General features: G+C 33.2%; 2 protein-coding genes across 3 annotated transcripts; one reads left to right on the plus strand and one right to left on the minus strand.

Annotated features, from left to right (window-relative positions):
* Positions 1–2,250: 2,250 nt before the first annotated feature.
* LOC108213494 (cyclin-dependent kinase inhibitor 7) lies at positions 2,251–3,532 on the minus strand. Of its 2 annotated transcripts, none has more exons than XM_017385295.2 (4): positions 2,918–3,532; positions 2,767–2,819; positions 2,513–2,689; positions 2,251–2,446 (listed from the first exon to the last, which is right to left on the minus strand). In XM_017385295.2, the coding sequence occupies exons 1-4, from the start codon at positions 3,209–3,211 to the stop codon at positions 2,377–2,379; spliced, it is 594 nt and encodes a 197-aa protein (XP_017240784.1). In that variant the 5' UTR covers positions 3,212–3,532; the 3' UTR covers positions 2,251–2,376. The 2 variants fall into 2 exon arrangements, with proteins under 2 accessions (XP_017240784.1, XP_017240783.1); XM_017385294.2 differs by having other exon boundaries at positions 2,915–3,531.
* Positions 3,533–10,080: 6,548 nt separating this feature from the next.
* LOC108213416 (patatin-like protein 1) lies at positions 10,081–12,116 on the plus strand. Its single transcript, XM_017385203.2, has 7 exons — positions 10,081–10,259; positions 10,371–10,552; positions 10,631–10,814; positions 10,899–11,060; positions 11,182–11,484; positions 11,579–11,754; positions 11,861–12,116. The coding sequence occupies exons 1-7, from the start codon at positions 10,110–10,112 to the stop codon at positions 11,931–11,933; spliced, it is 1,230 nt and encodes a 409-aa protein (XP_017240692.1). The 5' UTR covers positions 10,081–10,109; the 3' UTR covers positions 11,934–12,116.
* The last annotated feature ends 7,059 nt before the right edge of the window (positions 12,117–19,175 follow it).

The following is a 19,175-nucleotide window of genomic DNA, read 5'->3' on the forward strand; positions in this document are numbered from 1 at the left end:
AAAATATTATATATCAGAATATCGGCATCAATGTTAAAAGTTCATTTTTTTTAAAGTTGTTATGAGGAAGTTTAATCTATGTCCAAATTTTTCATTAAGAAATTATAAAATTTTGTACAAAACGACATCACAATTGAAATGAGATGTTTTAATTGATATTATTAATATATATATATATGTGTGTGTGTGTGTGTGAGGACTCATTACAATCAAAACTTAACACATATTATTTATTCATACCTGATTTGTGCATTAGATATTTTTCTAATAATATTCATACCTAATTAAATAATGGTGGGATATTGTTTCGGTTTTTTAAGAAAAAAATAATGGCAACCTGTTATTTATTTTTAAAAGAAGTGGTCAAAAATCACTTTCCTATAAGATAAAAGTTGCGTGATCTCTGGATATTACAAATTTTTTGTTACGAACATCAAAGTGACATAAAAAGCAGAAGTATAGGTTACCATTGACGATCGGGTGGATGAAAGATCGACATTAATTGAATTGGTTCACCAGACTGGAATGTTGTGGGTTAGATGCAGAAATACTAACAAACTAGTACTGTCAGATATAAAGAATGTACTATGAAACGAGATAAAAACAAGTGGCTGAAACAAGGGGCACATGATCCAAAAGATGTGCAGTCTTTTTCATGCAATTAATATACTCCAAGTCTTTAAGAGTAAACTTTGGTTGAAAGTTGAAACAAATCCTCGTTCTCAGCTTTTTAAAAGTGCTTCTACTTCTTTACACAAACGAGTTAAAAAAAACAGAAGCCAGAAGAAGAAGTTGCTTCTGGCAAACAAACGGGCACATTCTCTGTTACAACTTTTCAAACTCGAAACTGACTTTCCATGCATGCTAATTTAATCTATATGCATGATCATGAATAATACTCCCTCCATCCTAAAAAGAGTGAGCTGTTTTGATTTTCACGGAGATTAAGAAAAAAATAGTAAGTTTAGTTGAAAAGTGGGTAAAATGATGGGACTTATCAAAAGTTAATAATAGATTTGAGATAGTGGAGGAAAGTAGTGGGTGTAATTGTGTTATTTAATAAAAAGAGAGTATAAAATAGAGAGGTAGTGGGCGTAATAGTGAAAAGTAGTGTTCAAAAATAGTAAGTATGATAGGTTCATTCTTTTTGGGACGTCCCAAGAAGGAATAAGGGTCACATAAAATGGGACGGAGGGAGTATAAGTTTGATAATTTGGATTTCATTTGAAAATAATTTGAACAAACAAGTTTGAAAATATGAATTTGGCTTTAATTTGAAATTAAAACATTCAAATTATAGTATAAATCAGAAAATTTGAAATGACAACTCAAATCATGTTATTTAAAATTCATTATTTCAATTTTCTGGTTCGGAGAGCAGAAACAGAATGGGAGGTTCACCACCATATCATTGCATGCAAAGGAATGGAATGGACATTTCCGAACACTCTCTAACATAAATTGAAATATATTTTTTTTCAAAATCATGTGCTTAAAAAATAATATTTTAGTTAAATGATTAAAAGTTATTTTGATCTCATTCATTTGATCAGTAACTACAACAAAATATTATTAAAATTATAAAGTGTAATGTTACTCCTAGCTTTATACAGGTTGAGTTGTCTAAGAGGATCGAGTCCATTATTAAATTTAAGAGTTTTGTGATCAAGAAGTTGCCAAATTTCAATACTCTTTACAATAAATAAAACTCAAATACTTGACTTGAGAATGTATACTATTCATACCTATTTTGCTATATCTAGTTTTTTTTATTATTGATATGAAATACTGAATTTAAAAGTAATCAATTATACATGATATGAACCGATAAAGAGATAAAATTTATAATAATCATGAGCCATACATATATAAAAGCTTGAACTTTGAACCCTTCCCACCTCGCATAGCATTATTCTACTACACTTGACAGATGAACAAACACCTTTACACTTAAACCTAATAACTACTTAATTATGTCACCCCCGATCAGGCAGGTTATTTACCTATTATTGCATATGCAGCTTTCATTAGACACGTTAGAAGTTAGAGCAGTGCACTTTCTTTCCTTCAGTTCACAAACTAAAACAAAAACTCAACTAACACGTGCTTAGTTTGCTTTCAGTAATTAGCAATTTGTTTAAAGAGAAAAAAATGAGACAGCAGTGAAATACACGAGTGCAAAGTGGCGGTGGACCGTACAAAAAGAATCCATGTGCAGCCAAGTGAAAGCAGACAACAGTGAAATTCATAATTGAACTACCCATTTTCAACATAAAGATAAATAAATTATTCAATGATAACTTCATGTAAATTATTCAATGTGGCGACTTACATACAATACCTGCAAAATCTCAAATAGTATCGTGATATATACGTTCATGGCTTTAGCAGAAGCCACTCGTATCGGCCAACCATCGGCTCATCCTTGGAAATGTCGTAGTTATACCTAACAATTATAAATTATTTTTAGTCTCTTCGACATGTGCACAAATATAGAGACGCGGATACTTACTTGTCTGCAAATTGGTTGCGAAGACCTCTCTCAGCAACTGCAAAGAATTCTTCAAGTTGTGCTTCCGACGGCATGAATTTCTCCGTTGTCACTAGACGCTGAAAACTGGTCTTAAACGTTGATTCTCGTTGGAGTGGTGTTTCCCTGGCTTTCAGCTTCAACGTTGTCTCCTCTCCTCTGCATCCATTTAAGTTCATAAGAATGTGCACTCAACTACTCAAGTATACAGGAACTTTCAGTTACAAGTTGATTACCTTTCGCTGCTGTTGTACTTGGTGCTTGATGATGCTTCAGTTCCCCCCCTCTCCTGACATTCGATATCCAAAGATTATTTATAAATAATACGGAGACTCATATAAAAAAAAAAGTTATCGAACATGAATTAAATTAACTGATGTGTACCACCATATCTGTGGAATCGAACGTGTCAAATGAGGCCTTATCTGATCCGTTGCTTGAGCAACAAGACGCGCCTCCATGAGAACCGAAATTCGGATACAGGCTCTCATTATTAGCTGCTATTCCATCTCCTAGTGAATCAGAAGCTGTTGAATTTTTACGAATATTATTAAGCTCATGTGTCAAAGACGAAGACATGGCCAATTCTCCACTGCCAACCTTTCTTCTCTTCAACTTTCCTGGCCTATCTTCTGACATGTCCAGAGCTTCGGCTCGCACCCTTACCTTAGAGGCATCCATAGCAGGAGCCTCGCAAATTCGGGTTTTCTGAAGAATTTTGCACTTGTTTCCTCTGGAGTAATATTAATGTAGGTTGTGAATAAATAAAAATATATTAATATACATGCGTAAGCTATGAGAATTTTGGTGAGATTGTTTGAGAGTAAGAAGAGAGAATGATCGCAATGGAGATGATGCTATCCGACCTGCAGTGCCAATGGCTTCTTATGGCCCTATAATTTGATTGTGGTCCTAACACCGTCGAAAAAGCAAGATCGTAAAAGTTTTTGTTCCGGATCAGAAAAAATGTGGACTCGGAACAAGTAGTTGGTGAACGAATCCCATAATATGTATTTGTTTTCTTTTTCGTTCGTATTTTAAATTACTTGCAATCAAATTTTAATGTTCGAACAAGTGTACGTTTAACCTTGATACTTTGACAATAATAAGATTTCTTATTATATGATATCAAATTAATATTATATATAAATAATTATTATCTAATAATATTATTAATTTCTTATTAAATAAATAGAGTAATATGATTAATAAAACATTGATAATAATTAAGTTCGAGTAAATATTACCTATTTGATAATATAATAAAAACAAGTTATAATAATTAGCAACATATAAGTATTTTAACCGTTAGTCATATATTACAAAAAATTAAAGTCCGTATTTAAATCTTGAATGCTCAAATTTTGACCAATTAATATAAATTATTTTTAATTTTATTACTCGGAACTCAGATTGGATCGGGATAAAAATGAATATTTAGCTAAATTAACTGATTTTTAGAACATTAAAAAAACGTGATTTAAATTATTAGTATTCGGTAACATAGCAAAAAAGTGATAAAATATTGTTATTTGGTACGTAACGGGATTTTTTACGGCACCGTTATCCAGATCTGTCGTTTATGAACGAGGAATAATAATCGGCAAACTAGGCTGCCATCTGCTTTCTTACCCGCTACAACGAGTGATCTTTTTTTCCCCATTTCACAAGATACTTTCTCACTCGTTCTGGTACCATAGAGAAATATAAATAATATTGTGTCTTCCTCCAAGGTTTGTGAAATTCAGAAGAAAAGGAGAAACTTTGAGCACATCAAGTCCCAGAAAAGAAAGCTGAAGAAAGTTGAAGGGTTATGTGTGTTCTGCTTCCAAATTCTGTAGATTAACTGCATTTCACTGAATGAAGACAACACCTCCACATTTGAATTGCAAGCAAAAAGACCACATCTAAAGGAAAACTGTGATGTCAGGAGCTTTAAGGATCCTTTAGTGGGTGAGAGAGAACTCATGAAAGTTGATATTTCTATTCGAGTCGGCGGTTTTGGTGATGTTGAACGATGTGAAACTCCAGTTCGATGTAAAGAAAATTCTTTTGAGAAATGTGAGATTCCAGTACGGCAGTACCATTGAATCAACAGAATGTGTTGCCTAATAGTGTTTTTACTGTGACAAAAGTGGACAAAACTGTCGCAAGGTTCAGTAATTCTGATTGGAAAAAAAAATAGTTTTAATGTTTGTTGACTGCCTATTCAGGGATCATAAATTCACTAGCTTAAAATTGACTAAAATATATTTATCGAATAAATCTCTATTTATCACTAAGGACCCTCGTGAATTAACATGAAACAGGATAGGATACATGAATCTATATTATGATTTCTCAAATGCTGAAATTTCTAAGATTCCTGTTGATGGACTTGTCCTTCTCAAGAAGTCCATGGATATTGATAAGGTATGCCTTCTTTGTCTGATCTTATTTGATCACACTAGATGTGACCCTTAACAATAAATAGCTCTTCTTGATCTGGACTCTACTGGTAGAAATTGCTCTACCCACGCTTTTAATGGTTTTGACTGGGTAATTAAAAATATTATTTTTTGAATTTTCTTTTTCTGAAAAAATATATAATCAAAGTTAAATTAATAAAAGAGATCAATCAAAAATAATAATTTTTACTATCCTATCAATTCATCTAAAGATGCGCGTCAAAAGTCAAAACATCATCAAGTGCATGTTTGGCAAACTAAGGCATCCGACTTTTTTTGGCAAGAAGTCAGACTTCTATTTTTCTGTTTGTGTAAAAAGTTAGAAGCACTTATAAGAAGATGCGAATGCTAACTTTTGTTTCAGGATATCTACTTCTTTCTTAATCAGTTTAATCTCTTATAAGTTTTAATTTACTTCTCAATTGTAGTCCACTCTTTACTGTAAATAAGAATCATTCTTTTTAAGTTTACCCAGAAACAGAGTGAGTAACTTTAGGGCCGTTTGGATGAGCTTAAAATAAGTGCTTCTTTTTTAAAGTAAAAAAAAAAAAGTAAAGTAAAATTTAGAAGTTAGTTAAGACTTATAAGTGATTAAAGTGTTTGGGAATAAAGTAGAAGTCATGAAACAAAAGTTAGGAATCCTAACTTTTTATAAGTGCTTATCGACTTTTTACACAAACGGTAAGAATAAGTGCTTCTAACTTAAAACTCGAGAAGCGGGACTTTTAAACTCCGCCCAAACACCCACTTTTACTTCTTTAGATAATAATGAAGGTAAACTTGTATTAATGAGTACAAGAATGTTCATCAACTGATAAACTTGTATCATTGGGAATCTTGTATCACTAAGTAAAATATTGCGCGTATTTGTTTTTAACAAACAGAAACCGCTTCTGCCTTCAGCTTTTCTTGACCCATTTGTATAAATAAGTAGAAGTATTTTTAAGGAGTTGATAATGCTAACTTCTCTATCAGAGTTTTTAATTCTTTCCGGACACTTTTTTTTGGCAATATGCACCCTAAAATGTAAAAACTGCTTCGATGTTGACCCTATCTCATTTCTAATCCACTTATTACTTTAAGCGAAAAATAACTTTTTTTAAAGTTGTCCAAACATCCCTAATATCTTTTTCCTGTCTAAATAAATTCCGATTTTGTGAATTGGTTGATCAATTGACTAGTTCTGATTAAAAAAAAAAATATTTTGATTTCTGGTTTTCATTCCAAGAAGGTTTTTATTAGAATAAAACTCGATGTACGTAGAGTTGTGTTCAACACAGGACCTGTGCAAAGGACTAATAAGAGTCAAGATACCCACATGTCCCTTAACATATCTGGGTGCTCTTTCACAATTCACATATGCATATCAGCATATGCGCATGTTCAGTACGAAATTGGGTTGGGACCAGCCACTTTGGCTCAAGAGAACGTGGTTTATCGTCAGGCGGACCAGTAAGCCAGGGGGAAAATACAATGTCATATTCATGAAAACAAACTGCTGACTTTGAAATCAAACTGCGCTGATAACGAGCTTAAAATTATTAACAACTGTCAGATCCCTAAAGATATTCACTCAAATTTTAATTCTTTAAAAAAGGTCAAAAAATTGTATACACCGTGACGGGTAAGAGATAGAACGACAGAAAGTTAGGTCGGAGATAATGACTCATATAGTCATATCAGGATTGCAAGTCTTCATGCAGGTTACAGAGTACGTAATGGCATTTCGTTTCGTGGACACCCGATCAATCTGATAAAACTCCAGTAGAGCATCTCCAAGACTACCCATCTGTTAAGTATTATAAGTACGTGTTTATATATTATACCCAAAAGATAAAATTGCGTCGCTGTTAGGTATATTTTTTAAATAACGAAAAGATCGCATGCTACTTCTATTGATCCTAAGTTATCTAAACTGATCCCCGTACTTACATCCGATGAGAATTGAGGATGGGGGCAAAGGAACAGGTATACTTGTCAAATCGGATTGATTATTACCAACACGAACTCATCCTTGTAAATTTTCTAAACTAGAAATGGTTAAATATTATTGTTATCTTAGTTTATATGATAATCATTAATCTGTGTCCTACTTTATCTGTGAAATTTTGATTAACATTAATTTAGATATTGTTTCAAAAAAAAAACATTAATTTAGATATGTTAGATGGTTGAATAAATTCATAAAAAGATATATTAATTGCTTCAAAAGAAAGGATATATTATTAAGAGGCAATATTTATTTTAATTTATTTTGGATTAACTATCAGATTGTCGCTAAAATCAATACTATCATTACAAATTTGGTGGTAGATACTTGGACCCGAATGATGGACCTATTTATATAATCAATTATATTTTTAAACTAAAATTATTATTTTCTTATAATTTTTAATTATAACACTCAATTTTCAAAAAACAACATTGGATTACATAACCACTGACCTTTTTAATCAAAAACACATTATTTTTTTTCAGATTTTTAATTAAAAAACTGATTTTTTTTAAATAAAACAAGCAAAATACATATAAAAAGATAATATTATTATATATAATTTTTAATGTACAAGCGATGATATGTTTCAACTAAAAGATGAGATATTAATAATTGTATTGGTCGAGTTTTATCAGCCGGTAGTATTATTCTACGCGTCTTCTTAATACTAGCTTTTAGCCCGTGCAAGGCACGGGATCTTTTTAATTATTTATAATTTTTTTAAATATATTTTAAATGGTGTGAAGAAATTTAATTTATAAATAATAAATTAAAATTTTCAATAAGATAAAAGTCGAAATTATAATTTGTTTGTAAGTTAGAACTGTGGTAAATAAATTATCACATCCATTAATGGCTTCAAATAAACTATTGTAATGAAGCCATTCTTTTTCTCGTATGTACCATGCCAAAGTATTAAATTCTTTCTATCAAATTTTAATATATTTTGAGTGGACATGTATACTCTTGGTCACAGGTTCGACTCACAAAGGGTGGATTAGAGCCTCACGCAATAGCGTGAGCTCGTCCTAGGTTTAAAAAAAAATATATATATATAATGTGATTTAAATATATTTCAAAAAATTTATATGATTCTAAATTAAAATTGATAAACTTAATTTGTTTTTGAATTAAGAAAAGGAATCATAAACATGCAATAAGAAGGTAGAATCTATTTTGGATTAAGAAAAAGTTTTTGTATTTGCTAATCACATAAATCCGGCTTATTAATTTTAAAATATATTATAAAAAAATTGTGACAGTGAGATTTATATGATTCTACGAATAAAACTGGTAGGAAATATTTATTTGGGATTAAAAAAATCATATACATGTGAAAGACAGAATTTGTTTTGGATTCAGAAAAGGAATTATAAACATGCAAGGTGATATCAGTTGCCTTGTAGAACAGAAGTTAATTTTCCAATCTAAAGATGCTTATTTGTTCAATATAAGATCCAACGGATGATAAGCTTTTGGATCAGAGGACCATGCGACCAAATTATCTCCCTTGCGCTTATTATATATAAGTATATAATATAACATTATCTAATAATTTTTTTATTATCAATTAAGTCAAAACATTTATAAAGAATTCGGACAATGTGATCGGTTTATATTTTAATTAAATTTAAAATATAAATAATAAAATTATAAATATTATAAATCACCAGAGCAGGACACGATAATACAATTACAGTTATCGTAATATTAAGTTGGATTGATTTAATTAATATGACACTAGGTCCCCTCCCAAGACTATGGGGTCTGTATGTTTAGGCTTAAAATCAGGATCATATAATTATTTTTATTTTAAACTGAAAAATGTCGCTTTTGTATAAAATCAGAAATTGACTTAAAATCAGAAATAAGTCTGAAACCGACTAAAATCATAAGTTAGTTAAAATGAAAAATGTCTCTTTTTGAATAAATCAGAATTGACTTAAAATCAGAAATAAGTCAAATACTAACTAAAAACCACAAGTTTGTTTGAAATATTTTTTTTATGCCTTAATCTTTTTAACTTTTTTTTAGAAATTACTCATAAGTCATAGATAACTCATAAATCATTTTTATTATTTTTACATTTTTAAAAACACATAAATTATTAATAAGTTAAAATTACTTGAATAAACATTTTATATAATCTCCCAACTTATCACATTAAGAGCCTGTTTATTTGAGTTTAAAACTCATGTTTTCAATCATTTTTGATTTTATATATAAGCTGAAAAATATCCATCTATGTAATAATGTAATAAGCAAGAAGCCGACTTAAAATCATAGCCAGAAGCTGACTAAACATTAGAAATTAGTTTTAGATATTTTTTCAGTAATTTTATATTCTGATAAAAATTACGAATAAGTTATAAGTTACACATAAATCATTATTATTATATTTTTAATAATTATTATATTTTTAATAACTCATGAATCAGGAATAAGTTAAACTTATCCCAACACATATAAGTTCATGGCTTATCAGTGATGTTAGGTCAGACCCAAGTCATGTTAAATGATAAGTAACAAAGATCACCAAACGCCTCTTGTCAGACCAGCTTCTTAACCAACGATGGGACGCTCGCGTTGCCGTTGAGGCTGGAGAAGTAGATTTCTATATATACCGATACATGATATGAACTGGTGATTAAACATAAGCTACCGGACAGACGGGACAGTGCAATGCATGCATGTGCGATATATGTGCCAAATGTTGATTATCTCATTCTTGGCATGGAAGCCTGGTAGGGGTTCCGTCTTGATATCTTCATCTTGATACATATTCTTCTACTGCCAAACCGATGGGATTTATCTCATACTTTTGTAAATCTCTACACGCTTGGTTATCTACTGCAAGTCATCTTGATGTTTACTATCTACTGATTTTGTTGTTAAGGACATACTAATGACGTCTGAAAACTTACTTATTAGGCTAATACAAAAATGACATGAGTTAGGTTAAGTTAACATTATCCTTTCATCGAAAAACAATTAGGAAAGAAATTTCAGCACGATCCTCAAATTTTGTGGTCTGCATATTGTTTAGTGCTTGAGCTGCTTGGCTCTATATATAGACAGGCTCGCGGAGACTTAAGGGTCCTGAACAGTTAACAACATAATATTAGGGGGAACAGAAATGGAAGAACCTAACGGAAGTCATGATGGAGTCGTGAGTAGTAAATCATCAGGTCTGGGAGATAGGCTTACTGTTCTAAGCATCGACGGGGGAGGCATTAGAGGCATTATTCCAGGCACCATCCTGAGCTTCCTCGAATCCAAATTACAAGTAAATATAAACAAGTATATCAGTGCATGCTTTTTAAAAACAATTATATTTGTTTTCATTCTATCTAGTGTAGTAAATTCTGTAAATATAATGATTATATATTTGTTAAAGGAATTGGATGGAGAAAACGCAAGACTTGCAGACTATTTTGATGTAATAGCTGGAACTAGCACGGGAAGTTTGATAGCAGCAATGCTAGCTGCTCCCAATGCCGAAAACCGTCCTCTTTTCCAAGCAAAAGACGTCGTCCCATTCTATCTGGCGCATGGCCCCCGTATATTTCAGCAATCCAAGTACAATTGTCCTACACATTAATCTTATTTGTATGCATACAAATATAACTACTCATTAATTTGTTAAGGAATTCACAGATGGCCTTTGCGGATACCAAAAGTTTTGAGAGCTTTGAAGGGGCCAAAGTACGATGGTAAGTACAAAAGGAAGATGATACGAAATTTGCTAGCAAATACAAGGCTCCATCAAACATTAACCCGAGTTGTAATTCCCACATTTGACATCAGTTTACTTCAACCAATTGTTTTTTCAACCTCTGAGGTAATTAAGTGTTTGGCTATAATGATATGTGATTGTTTGATGAGTTGGTTCATAAATCTGATTGTGTATATGTGGTTCACGCAGGCAGCTGTAGATGCATCTATGAATCCTTTGTTATCTGATGTATGTATTAGTAGTGCCTCGGCGCCAACTTACTTTCCAGCTAATTATTTCAAAACACAAGATCCTCAGGGAAACCACAAAGAATTCCATCTTATTGATGGAGGAATTGCAGCAAATAACCCTGTAAGAATCCTAATTAATTTGAAGCTCATTGTTTATTTACCTAATAAACATTACCAATTAAGCATATGGTATCTAATCTTTATATACGCCCTTTTTACTTATTTATATAGTTTTGGTGTAGGCACTTTTAGCGATGAAACCCACAGGGATGGCATTCAATGATAGCCCTGAGGATCGCACTCCAGCAGACCCGTTACAGTATGGGAAATACTTGGTGCTTTCACTGGGAACTGGAACATCGAAAACAGAGAAGAAATACAATGCTAAAATGGCAGCAAAGTGGGGAGTTCTCGGCTGGCTTTACAGCCATGGGAATTCTCCTCTGGTCGATGCATTTACTTATGCTAGCGGAGATATGGTTGACCTTCACATGTCCCTAATCTTCAGATCTATCAAACGAGAAGATAACTATCTTCGCATCCAGGTACACACAAAATTTGAGTAGCTGAGATGGTTTGGAAGGAAATAATAAAAATAAAGCTGACAAGTTTAGTTAAATCCTGGAAATTTGTTATCAGGATGACTCATTGAAAGGGAAGGCCGCATCGACTGATAAGGCAACAAGCAAGAATATGGAGGAACTTGTAGAAATCGGTCAAAGCTTGTTGACCAACCCTCTATCAAGGATGAACCTAGAAAACGGTAAACAAGAAGCAGTGCAAAATGGAGGCACTAATCAGGAAGCTCTAATAAGGTGTGTGTGTGTGTGGATATATGAGTGCATACAAAAGATTGAATTTTATGCTAGCTAGCTGTTTCATCATTGTGCATGTGAAGTTGATCATGTGATTTTCCTTCAGATTCGCGAATTTGCTATCTCAGGAGAAGAGGTTGCGTCAACAAAGATCCAAAAATCTAAAAGACCTCTCATGAATTATAACTCCTACTATTCAGCTATGCATGCATAATGCATCTATATATATTGTATCTAACTATCGATATATATGATTCAGTAGTCTGTGAATGCAAACTGGGAGCCTGATTTATGTAATCATCAAGTTACACATATATATGTTTTAATACTCAATCTGAAGAGAAGTGATCATTTCGTTCGTGACTTTCTTCTGGGTTGGATCTTGTTTGCTTTAATCTGATTTCTTCCGATGTTTTGGGATTAGATGACTAATACATAATCAAAATCAGCAACTTGCAACTAGATCATTAAATTGGAAGATTTTGTAGTCAACTCATTAAATTAATAAAAAATTGCAATTTAGAATACATCGGTTGAATGTGTACTTGACCGGAGCACCAACCGTTTGCATAATTTTAAAAACGGTTTTTCTATGGTGTGCCCATGGGCACACAATAAGCACTAATTCTTATGAGTTTGGTGCATTTTTATTGGTTATCTAATCATAAATAAGGATGTCCCCCTGCATATACATCAAGTCCACCAATCAAAATCCACCAAATTTATCAAATTTAGTGCTTAATGTGTGCCCATGGGCACACACTAGAAAGACCCTTTTAAAAAAGTGCTTACTACTTAAAGTAAAGAAGTGAACAAATTAAGACTTATAAGTTATTAAACGGTTTGGTAAAGAATAAAAGTCCTGAAAAAAAAATTAGCATTCTCAGCTTCTTATAAGTGCTTCCGGCTTTTTATCGAAAAAAGCCAGAATTAGGTTTTGCCAAATTGCACAAAATCTTTTCTCAACACAACTCTTTTAACCTTTTGATCCATAGATTTATTGTCACTTATTCAAGCGGTTATACTTCTTAAATTATATCTATCTTTTTTATATAATAATCATTAATATGTCAACATTTTAGATATGGTTTGCTGAATTCTTGAAAGAGGTGAATGAATTATAATTGTTTTAGAAGGTTTACAGTCGCATTTGAAAGCGGAGATTTTGTGGTGATAAGACTGAATTTACAGAGATCTCCGGCAACTAAGGACATCTCAAGATCTATGTTAGCTATCCATATCAATCGGAGTTGTTGTTGAGAACTAGTCCATCTAAAACCTTGTGTTGTATTTGGTTGGGGAGAATGGAATGAAATGGAATTAAATAAGTAAAAATACTTGAAACTAATACTCTAATAGAGATAGGAATAAAGTTTGGAAAAAGAAATTGAGGGTGTGCAAAATTGCTATATATGATAAGATTTGAGAAGAAATTGAGAATAGGAGAGAATTGAGCAATTCATCTCAAATTGAAGATGTGACATCTAGCTTATGAAGTAAGGAATGGAATGGAGGAAAGAATGAAATTTCCTAAAAATTATCCATAAAATAGTTCATTTTTCATTCCATTCATTCCGGAATCATTCATCCCAACCAAACACAACATTAAGGTGTTAGAGAGATGTACCAAATGAATCTTATGTTATTTCAAAACTCTCCTTCACTCGAAATCCCATTTTTTGGGTTGAAGAGTGGATCGTGGGCGCCCATCTTTGGGGCAATTAATGCCTTTGTGTCTATATTGAATTGTGAGAATATTGGGAGATGGCGATTGTTGGAATAATCTTAGACTTAGTTATTATTTATTTGTTTTGTTTAGTAATATAAAGCCCATGTATTTGTTTTTAAATGGCAGGTGACTAAGTCAGTAGGTAGTTTAGTTTTTACTAGGAGTTTAGTGGAGTAGTGTTAGCAGTTTGAGTGAGTCAGGAAGTTGCTGGTTTAGCTTTTAGTTTGCAGCCACCACTCTAAGTGTGCGTTGAGTATATATTTCATGTATTTGTTTTAATTTCAAGCAATGAGAACATGTAGTGTTTTCCTTTTGCAAAACGCATACACACAGCTTCTGTAGTAAATTTTAGTTTTTTTTATCAACACTTGGTATCAGAGTGAGGTTAGGTTGTTCAACCATCGGCGGTGGTGAATCCATTGCTGATGTACCTTCGAGTGATGGCCGGGTGGCTGTGCTGCAGAGAAGAAAGCTACTGCACGTAGTGGCATAATGGTGGCGAAGCTTCATGTGTAGTATGGAATGCATATGTAGTATGGGGCTGCCGAGAAAGACGAGATGAGCCGTGTAAGAGAGGGAGTTATTTGGACTTTGAAAGCTCTATGGTCTCGAGTAAGAGACGATGCGCCAGGTTGGTATGCAACAGAGTGGTTGAAGCACAGAAGGAGACGAGAAGGGGTTGTGAGTCCAAATGTTGTTTCGGCCAAAGAAGTCCAGAGGGGAGCTGAATATATACAAGATTACTGGAGGTTCCCCGGATGGTCAAGAGGCAGAGGCAGAATACGAAAAAGTTGATGCATACGGTGATGAGCAAGAAAGCATGTCACGAGCGGTTATATAGGAAAGTTTTGTTTTTTAAGAATTATGGAGAGAATTGCTCCGAATTTTGAAAGGAAAATACCCCAAGTTTTGTAATATTGGTGAGAAGTGCATCAAGATATAAAATTAGTGGGACGCGCACCTAGAAGAAATTGGTGGTGAGAATTGCATCACAGATGAAGAGAAGTGCTTCGTAAGTTTTAGATTATAAGGGAGATAAGCTCGTTGAAATTCTTTCAGCGTGAAGTTTGAAAGAATGAAGGCACTGTTGGGAATTGCATAAGTTTAAGATTATGAGGGTGATTGTTGGAATAATCTTAAACTTAGTTATTATTTTTTTGTTTTGTTTAGGAATATAAAGCCCATGTATTTGTTTTTGAACGGCAGGCCCACTACTAGAAATTTGTCAATAGACATCGGCTAAAAAGCGATGTCTATGTAAAATCAGACCGATGTCTTCGTGGGTGATGAGAAAAGTAAGTGCATTACACATCGCTTTCTAGCCGATGTCTATAACCTGTTTACACATCGTTTAATATGACAATCTGATGTATTTTTTAATAGTAGATACCTTCACTATAATTTCAGTTCCTCATTCCTATACCCTCTATATCATTTTAAACTTGTCACATGCTTAATAAAATGATACTTTAACATCTTAAAACTTGTAAAATAGATGTATATGATAACCTTTTACATCATGCTTTTATCGGAAGTGATGTGGTACCCTTCTTTTCTTTAAGAAAGCGATGTCTTTGTTCTTGTTTTACATCAGTGATTTTTATACTCTGATATCTATTATATAGTTTAACATCAGGCTTTTTTTTGTTAACTGATATGTATTCATTCTTATGACATCGCTTACTAAGTGATGTAAATGTTAGTTTTAAATTGCCATGAATCCTCCTGTTTCTTATGAATCCCCCTGTTTCATTTAAATTTCCAACAAATTCCAAAACAACACCAAAGCTATACTAATTAAACAACCAATTACCAATGTCTAGCCTACCATAACAGAACTAAAACAAAACTAGCTAGCAAAACAATACTTCCGCAAAAGCCAAATATATTACCATCAATCATTACCAATCAAATTACATCCCACAATCAAAGAAACTGCACAAATCCTAAATATTAACCAAGCAACCATAATTTACAAGCAGTTCACCACGTACTCCAGCAACCATAATTTACCAACTACATTTCCCTCCATTTATCAACAAAATCTACTTAGCTAGCTAGTGTCCCTGTCTTACATAAACTGAACTAATTAAAGGAAACAAAGTTCTCCAATAAACCAAAAGCCTGTTTATAAGAAGGACTCGATATGGCTAAGTGTCTCAAACCGAACCTCGTCAAGCTCAGCCTTGGAACAAATCACTTTTCGATTCTTAGATGCCCACTGAAAAATGTAAAACAATAACATTGAATTATACCTAAATTTATATGTACACCATTTAATTATATCAACAATGGATTAGGCAAAGAAAAATACCCTTTTAAAAAATGTCATTTCATTGTCCATGACAATCTCTTTCATATACCGCATAATAACATAGCCGCATTCAGTTCCACCGGGCTGTTTAGGACATCCCTATTTAACCAAAAAAAAACTCAAAATAGTAAGTAAAGTAATGCCCCTGGTTCTAAGCATCAGTAGCACAAATTGTTAAAAATAAATACGAAAGCTTACTGTAATATATTTGAAGCTTGGGGCTTTATTTCCCCTTCCGGCCTGAACATTGAAAGTAATCACAGCCCTGTCATCTTGGCAGTGTTAATAATGCACATGCATTTATATCTCCATAAGAAAGATAATCAATAAAAAAATAAATGAAAATACCTTGATATTGCTTTTTCCAAGTTGGGGAAACTAGTTGAACGAGGCAGAGGATTAAGTATGAAAACCTCGCCACCCCAAAACAGAACCAATACCCAATGGAAACTATTTTTAACAAATATTTTTGAAAAACACAATTACTATTAAAATCATATAAATTTTATTTTCAATCATGTAAAAAACTAAATAAAAGAGATTTATAATAAATAAGAAAACACTTAAGCTACTTACTTGCTATTATGCGGCATCAAAAAGAGACGATCAGGATTACCCTCTTTAAATCGATTAACCAAGTTATACTTGCAACTGAAACATTTATATAAATATAAAGAAGAATATAGAAGAATATATATACCTAAAACCCAGCAGCTTCGAAACCCAGCACCTCCAAAATCCAGCAGCTATCCAGCAGCTTCGAAAACCCAGCAGCTACCCTAATCTCCAAGCTTCAAATCTCCAAGCTTCAAAGAACCCTAATCTCCAAGCTCCACTCGACCCTAAGCTTGAAGATCGAACCTTAAGCTTGAACACAGCAGCTTCGAATCGCGCACAAATCGCACCTAGGGTTTAGAAGAGAGGGAATCAGTTAATAGAACATTTGAAAGGGGGTTTAGAAGAGAGGGAATCAGTTAATAGAATATTAAACCAAGAACGAGGATTGAAGGACTGAAGGATTGAAGAAAATCGCATACCTAGGTTTAGCTGTCGAGAGAAAGGGGGAAGAGCTGCTGTCTGAAAGAAATATGTATATATGTCCCGATTGTTTTCTTTTGAATGCTTTTGTTTTAATTTTGTTTTAATTTTGATTTATTTTTAAAGTTTTTTTATTGTTTTATACTGAGGCGGGAGTGAATGATATGTTAAAGGGGGGGGGGGGGGGAACAGTAGGGGGAACTAATTAAAAAATTGACTAAGGGCGGGGGAGCGGAGGGCGCGGGCTTTAATATTTTTAAAATTGAGATTAGACATCGCTTCATAAACAATGTGATGTGAAAAAATTTTAAAGTGAGAGCTTAGACATCACTTATGTTAAGGACTGATGTAAAGATACCCGAAAGACATCACATATAAAACGAGCGATGTAAAAAAAGCATTTTACATCGGTGACACTTCCGACTGATGTCTAATGTGCGATGTCTATTGACGAATTTCTAGTAGTGAGGTGACTAAGTCAGTAGGTAGTTTAGTTTTATTAGGAGTTTAGTGGAGTAGTGTTGGCAGTTTGAACGAGTCAGGAAGTTGCTGGTTTAGCTCCTTGTTTTTAGCCACCATTCTGAGTGCGCGTTGAGTATATATTTGCATGTATTTTTTGTGTGTACACTTGAGTTTTCATTACTCATAAATATCTATATAATTTGTCCTGGTAAATTTTCAGCATACGCAGGATCAAGTTTATGTAGTTCTATGAGACATGGGCTATAAGCAAAAAACTCATCCTAGAGCCGATTTTTACCTGTTTATGATTATCCAAACACATTCCAAAATTTTTTATTAGAATCTCAGTCGAATTGAACCTTAAACCTCTTCATCCGGATTTATTTGCATGTATATAAAAATTGCAATTATCACATATATATGATAATAAGTTATAATGGTCTTAGAAGTTTTATTAGTGTGCTTTTAGTTTTGGAGCTAGTCCTTATCCTTCCAAGCAATCTACCGTCAGGTGACTAGGCCTTCAATCTCAGATAATATTATGTTATGCTCTATATGGTGAAATATTATTAGCTAATCTGAAACAGATATATTTTTAAAATTTAAAATTGTCATACGCAAATTTCCACGACAATATTAAGGCCACAATGCGATAATGGCCAACCCACCAAGCAGGTGGTGGATAAGGGAGACCTGGAAGTTATGGTATGGGCCGGGTCGTAGGAAGCTCTGGATGTGAGGAAAGCCAGTTTTATACCTAGATGCAAAGTTGATTAGGGGATACAAGCAGCATGAGATTATTTGTGGAGATTCCCTGAAGACTAGGAAAACTTAACGTGGAAGCTCTACAATATCATATGGGAGGTGCACAGCTTCTTCCAAGCACAAATTTTAGAGTCATTAAACAGATATTAGTCACTTATTAGAGTATATAATTATTAAGATTTAATTTCAGGCCGTACATGAAGTTAGATACATCAATGTAATCGAGGTTCATATTTCTAGCTTCGAAGGACTCTATAAGCTATTCAAACCCTATGAAATTAGTGTTTGGATCGGAATTAACTATTAAAGATCTATTGTTTGATGATATATAATCATGAGAAACGTGACTTAAAGGATAATTTTAGAGTTTTGATGATTCATAATCGCGTTCGAATTTAATCCCTTGTATAAATGTGTATGTAGTCACTTTACAGGGGAGTCATTTTTTTTAAGATCAAGAATACTATACACTTGAAAGAAACGGTGTTTCCAATCATATTAAGTGGTTGTGCAGGTTGTACCATCCTCACATATCGAATAGCTGTAAATTCATGATAGGCAAATTGTTTTCTGCAAATTTTTTACGGTACAATTTTAAGAACCGCGTTTACAGCTATTCGATACGTGAGGATGGTACAACTGTCTGCACAACTACTTAATATGATTGGAAACACTGTTTCTTTCAAGTGTATAGTATTCTTTCAAATGTTGGATTTGTGATAACACCATGAGAGATCATATACTAAATATTACTTTTCGACGCCTTTTAAATGTTAAGTCTATCATTAAGAAAATAAGGGAGGGGCGTTTACGTTGGTATGCACACGTTCCGCGTAAATGTAACTCAGCCCCGGTTCGAAGAGTTGAACATATATCGGTTCGGGGCAAGAGGTCGACCCCATCGAACGTGGTCTGATCAATTAAGTTTGGACTTGAGAGGCCTCAATCTCACGCGGGATATGACATTAGATAAGAATGATTAGCGACGACTTGGTCTCGTGGCTTATAGAGTTTTTGAGTGTTACGGTATTCTGTCTTAAGAAAAAGGTTCAGATAATTTATTCACAGATAAATTAGCGACAAATAGGTTTGAAGTGTTTTGGCGTTATGCTT

This window comes from Daucus carota, chromosome 3, assembly GCF_001625215.2.
Source record: "Daucus carota subsp. sativus chromosome 3, DH1 v3.0, whole genome shotgun sequence".
In the NCBI taxonomy this organism is placed as follows: domain Eukaryota; kingdom Viridiplantae; phylum Streptophyta; class Magnoliopsida; order Apiales; family Apiaceae; genus Daucus; species Daucus carota.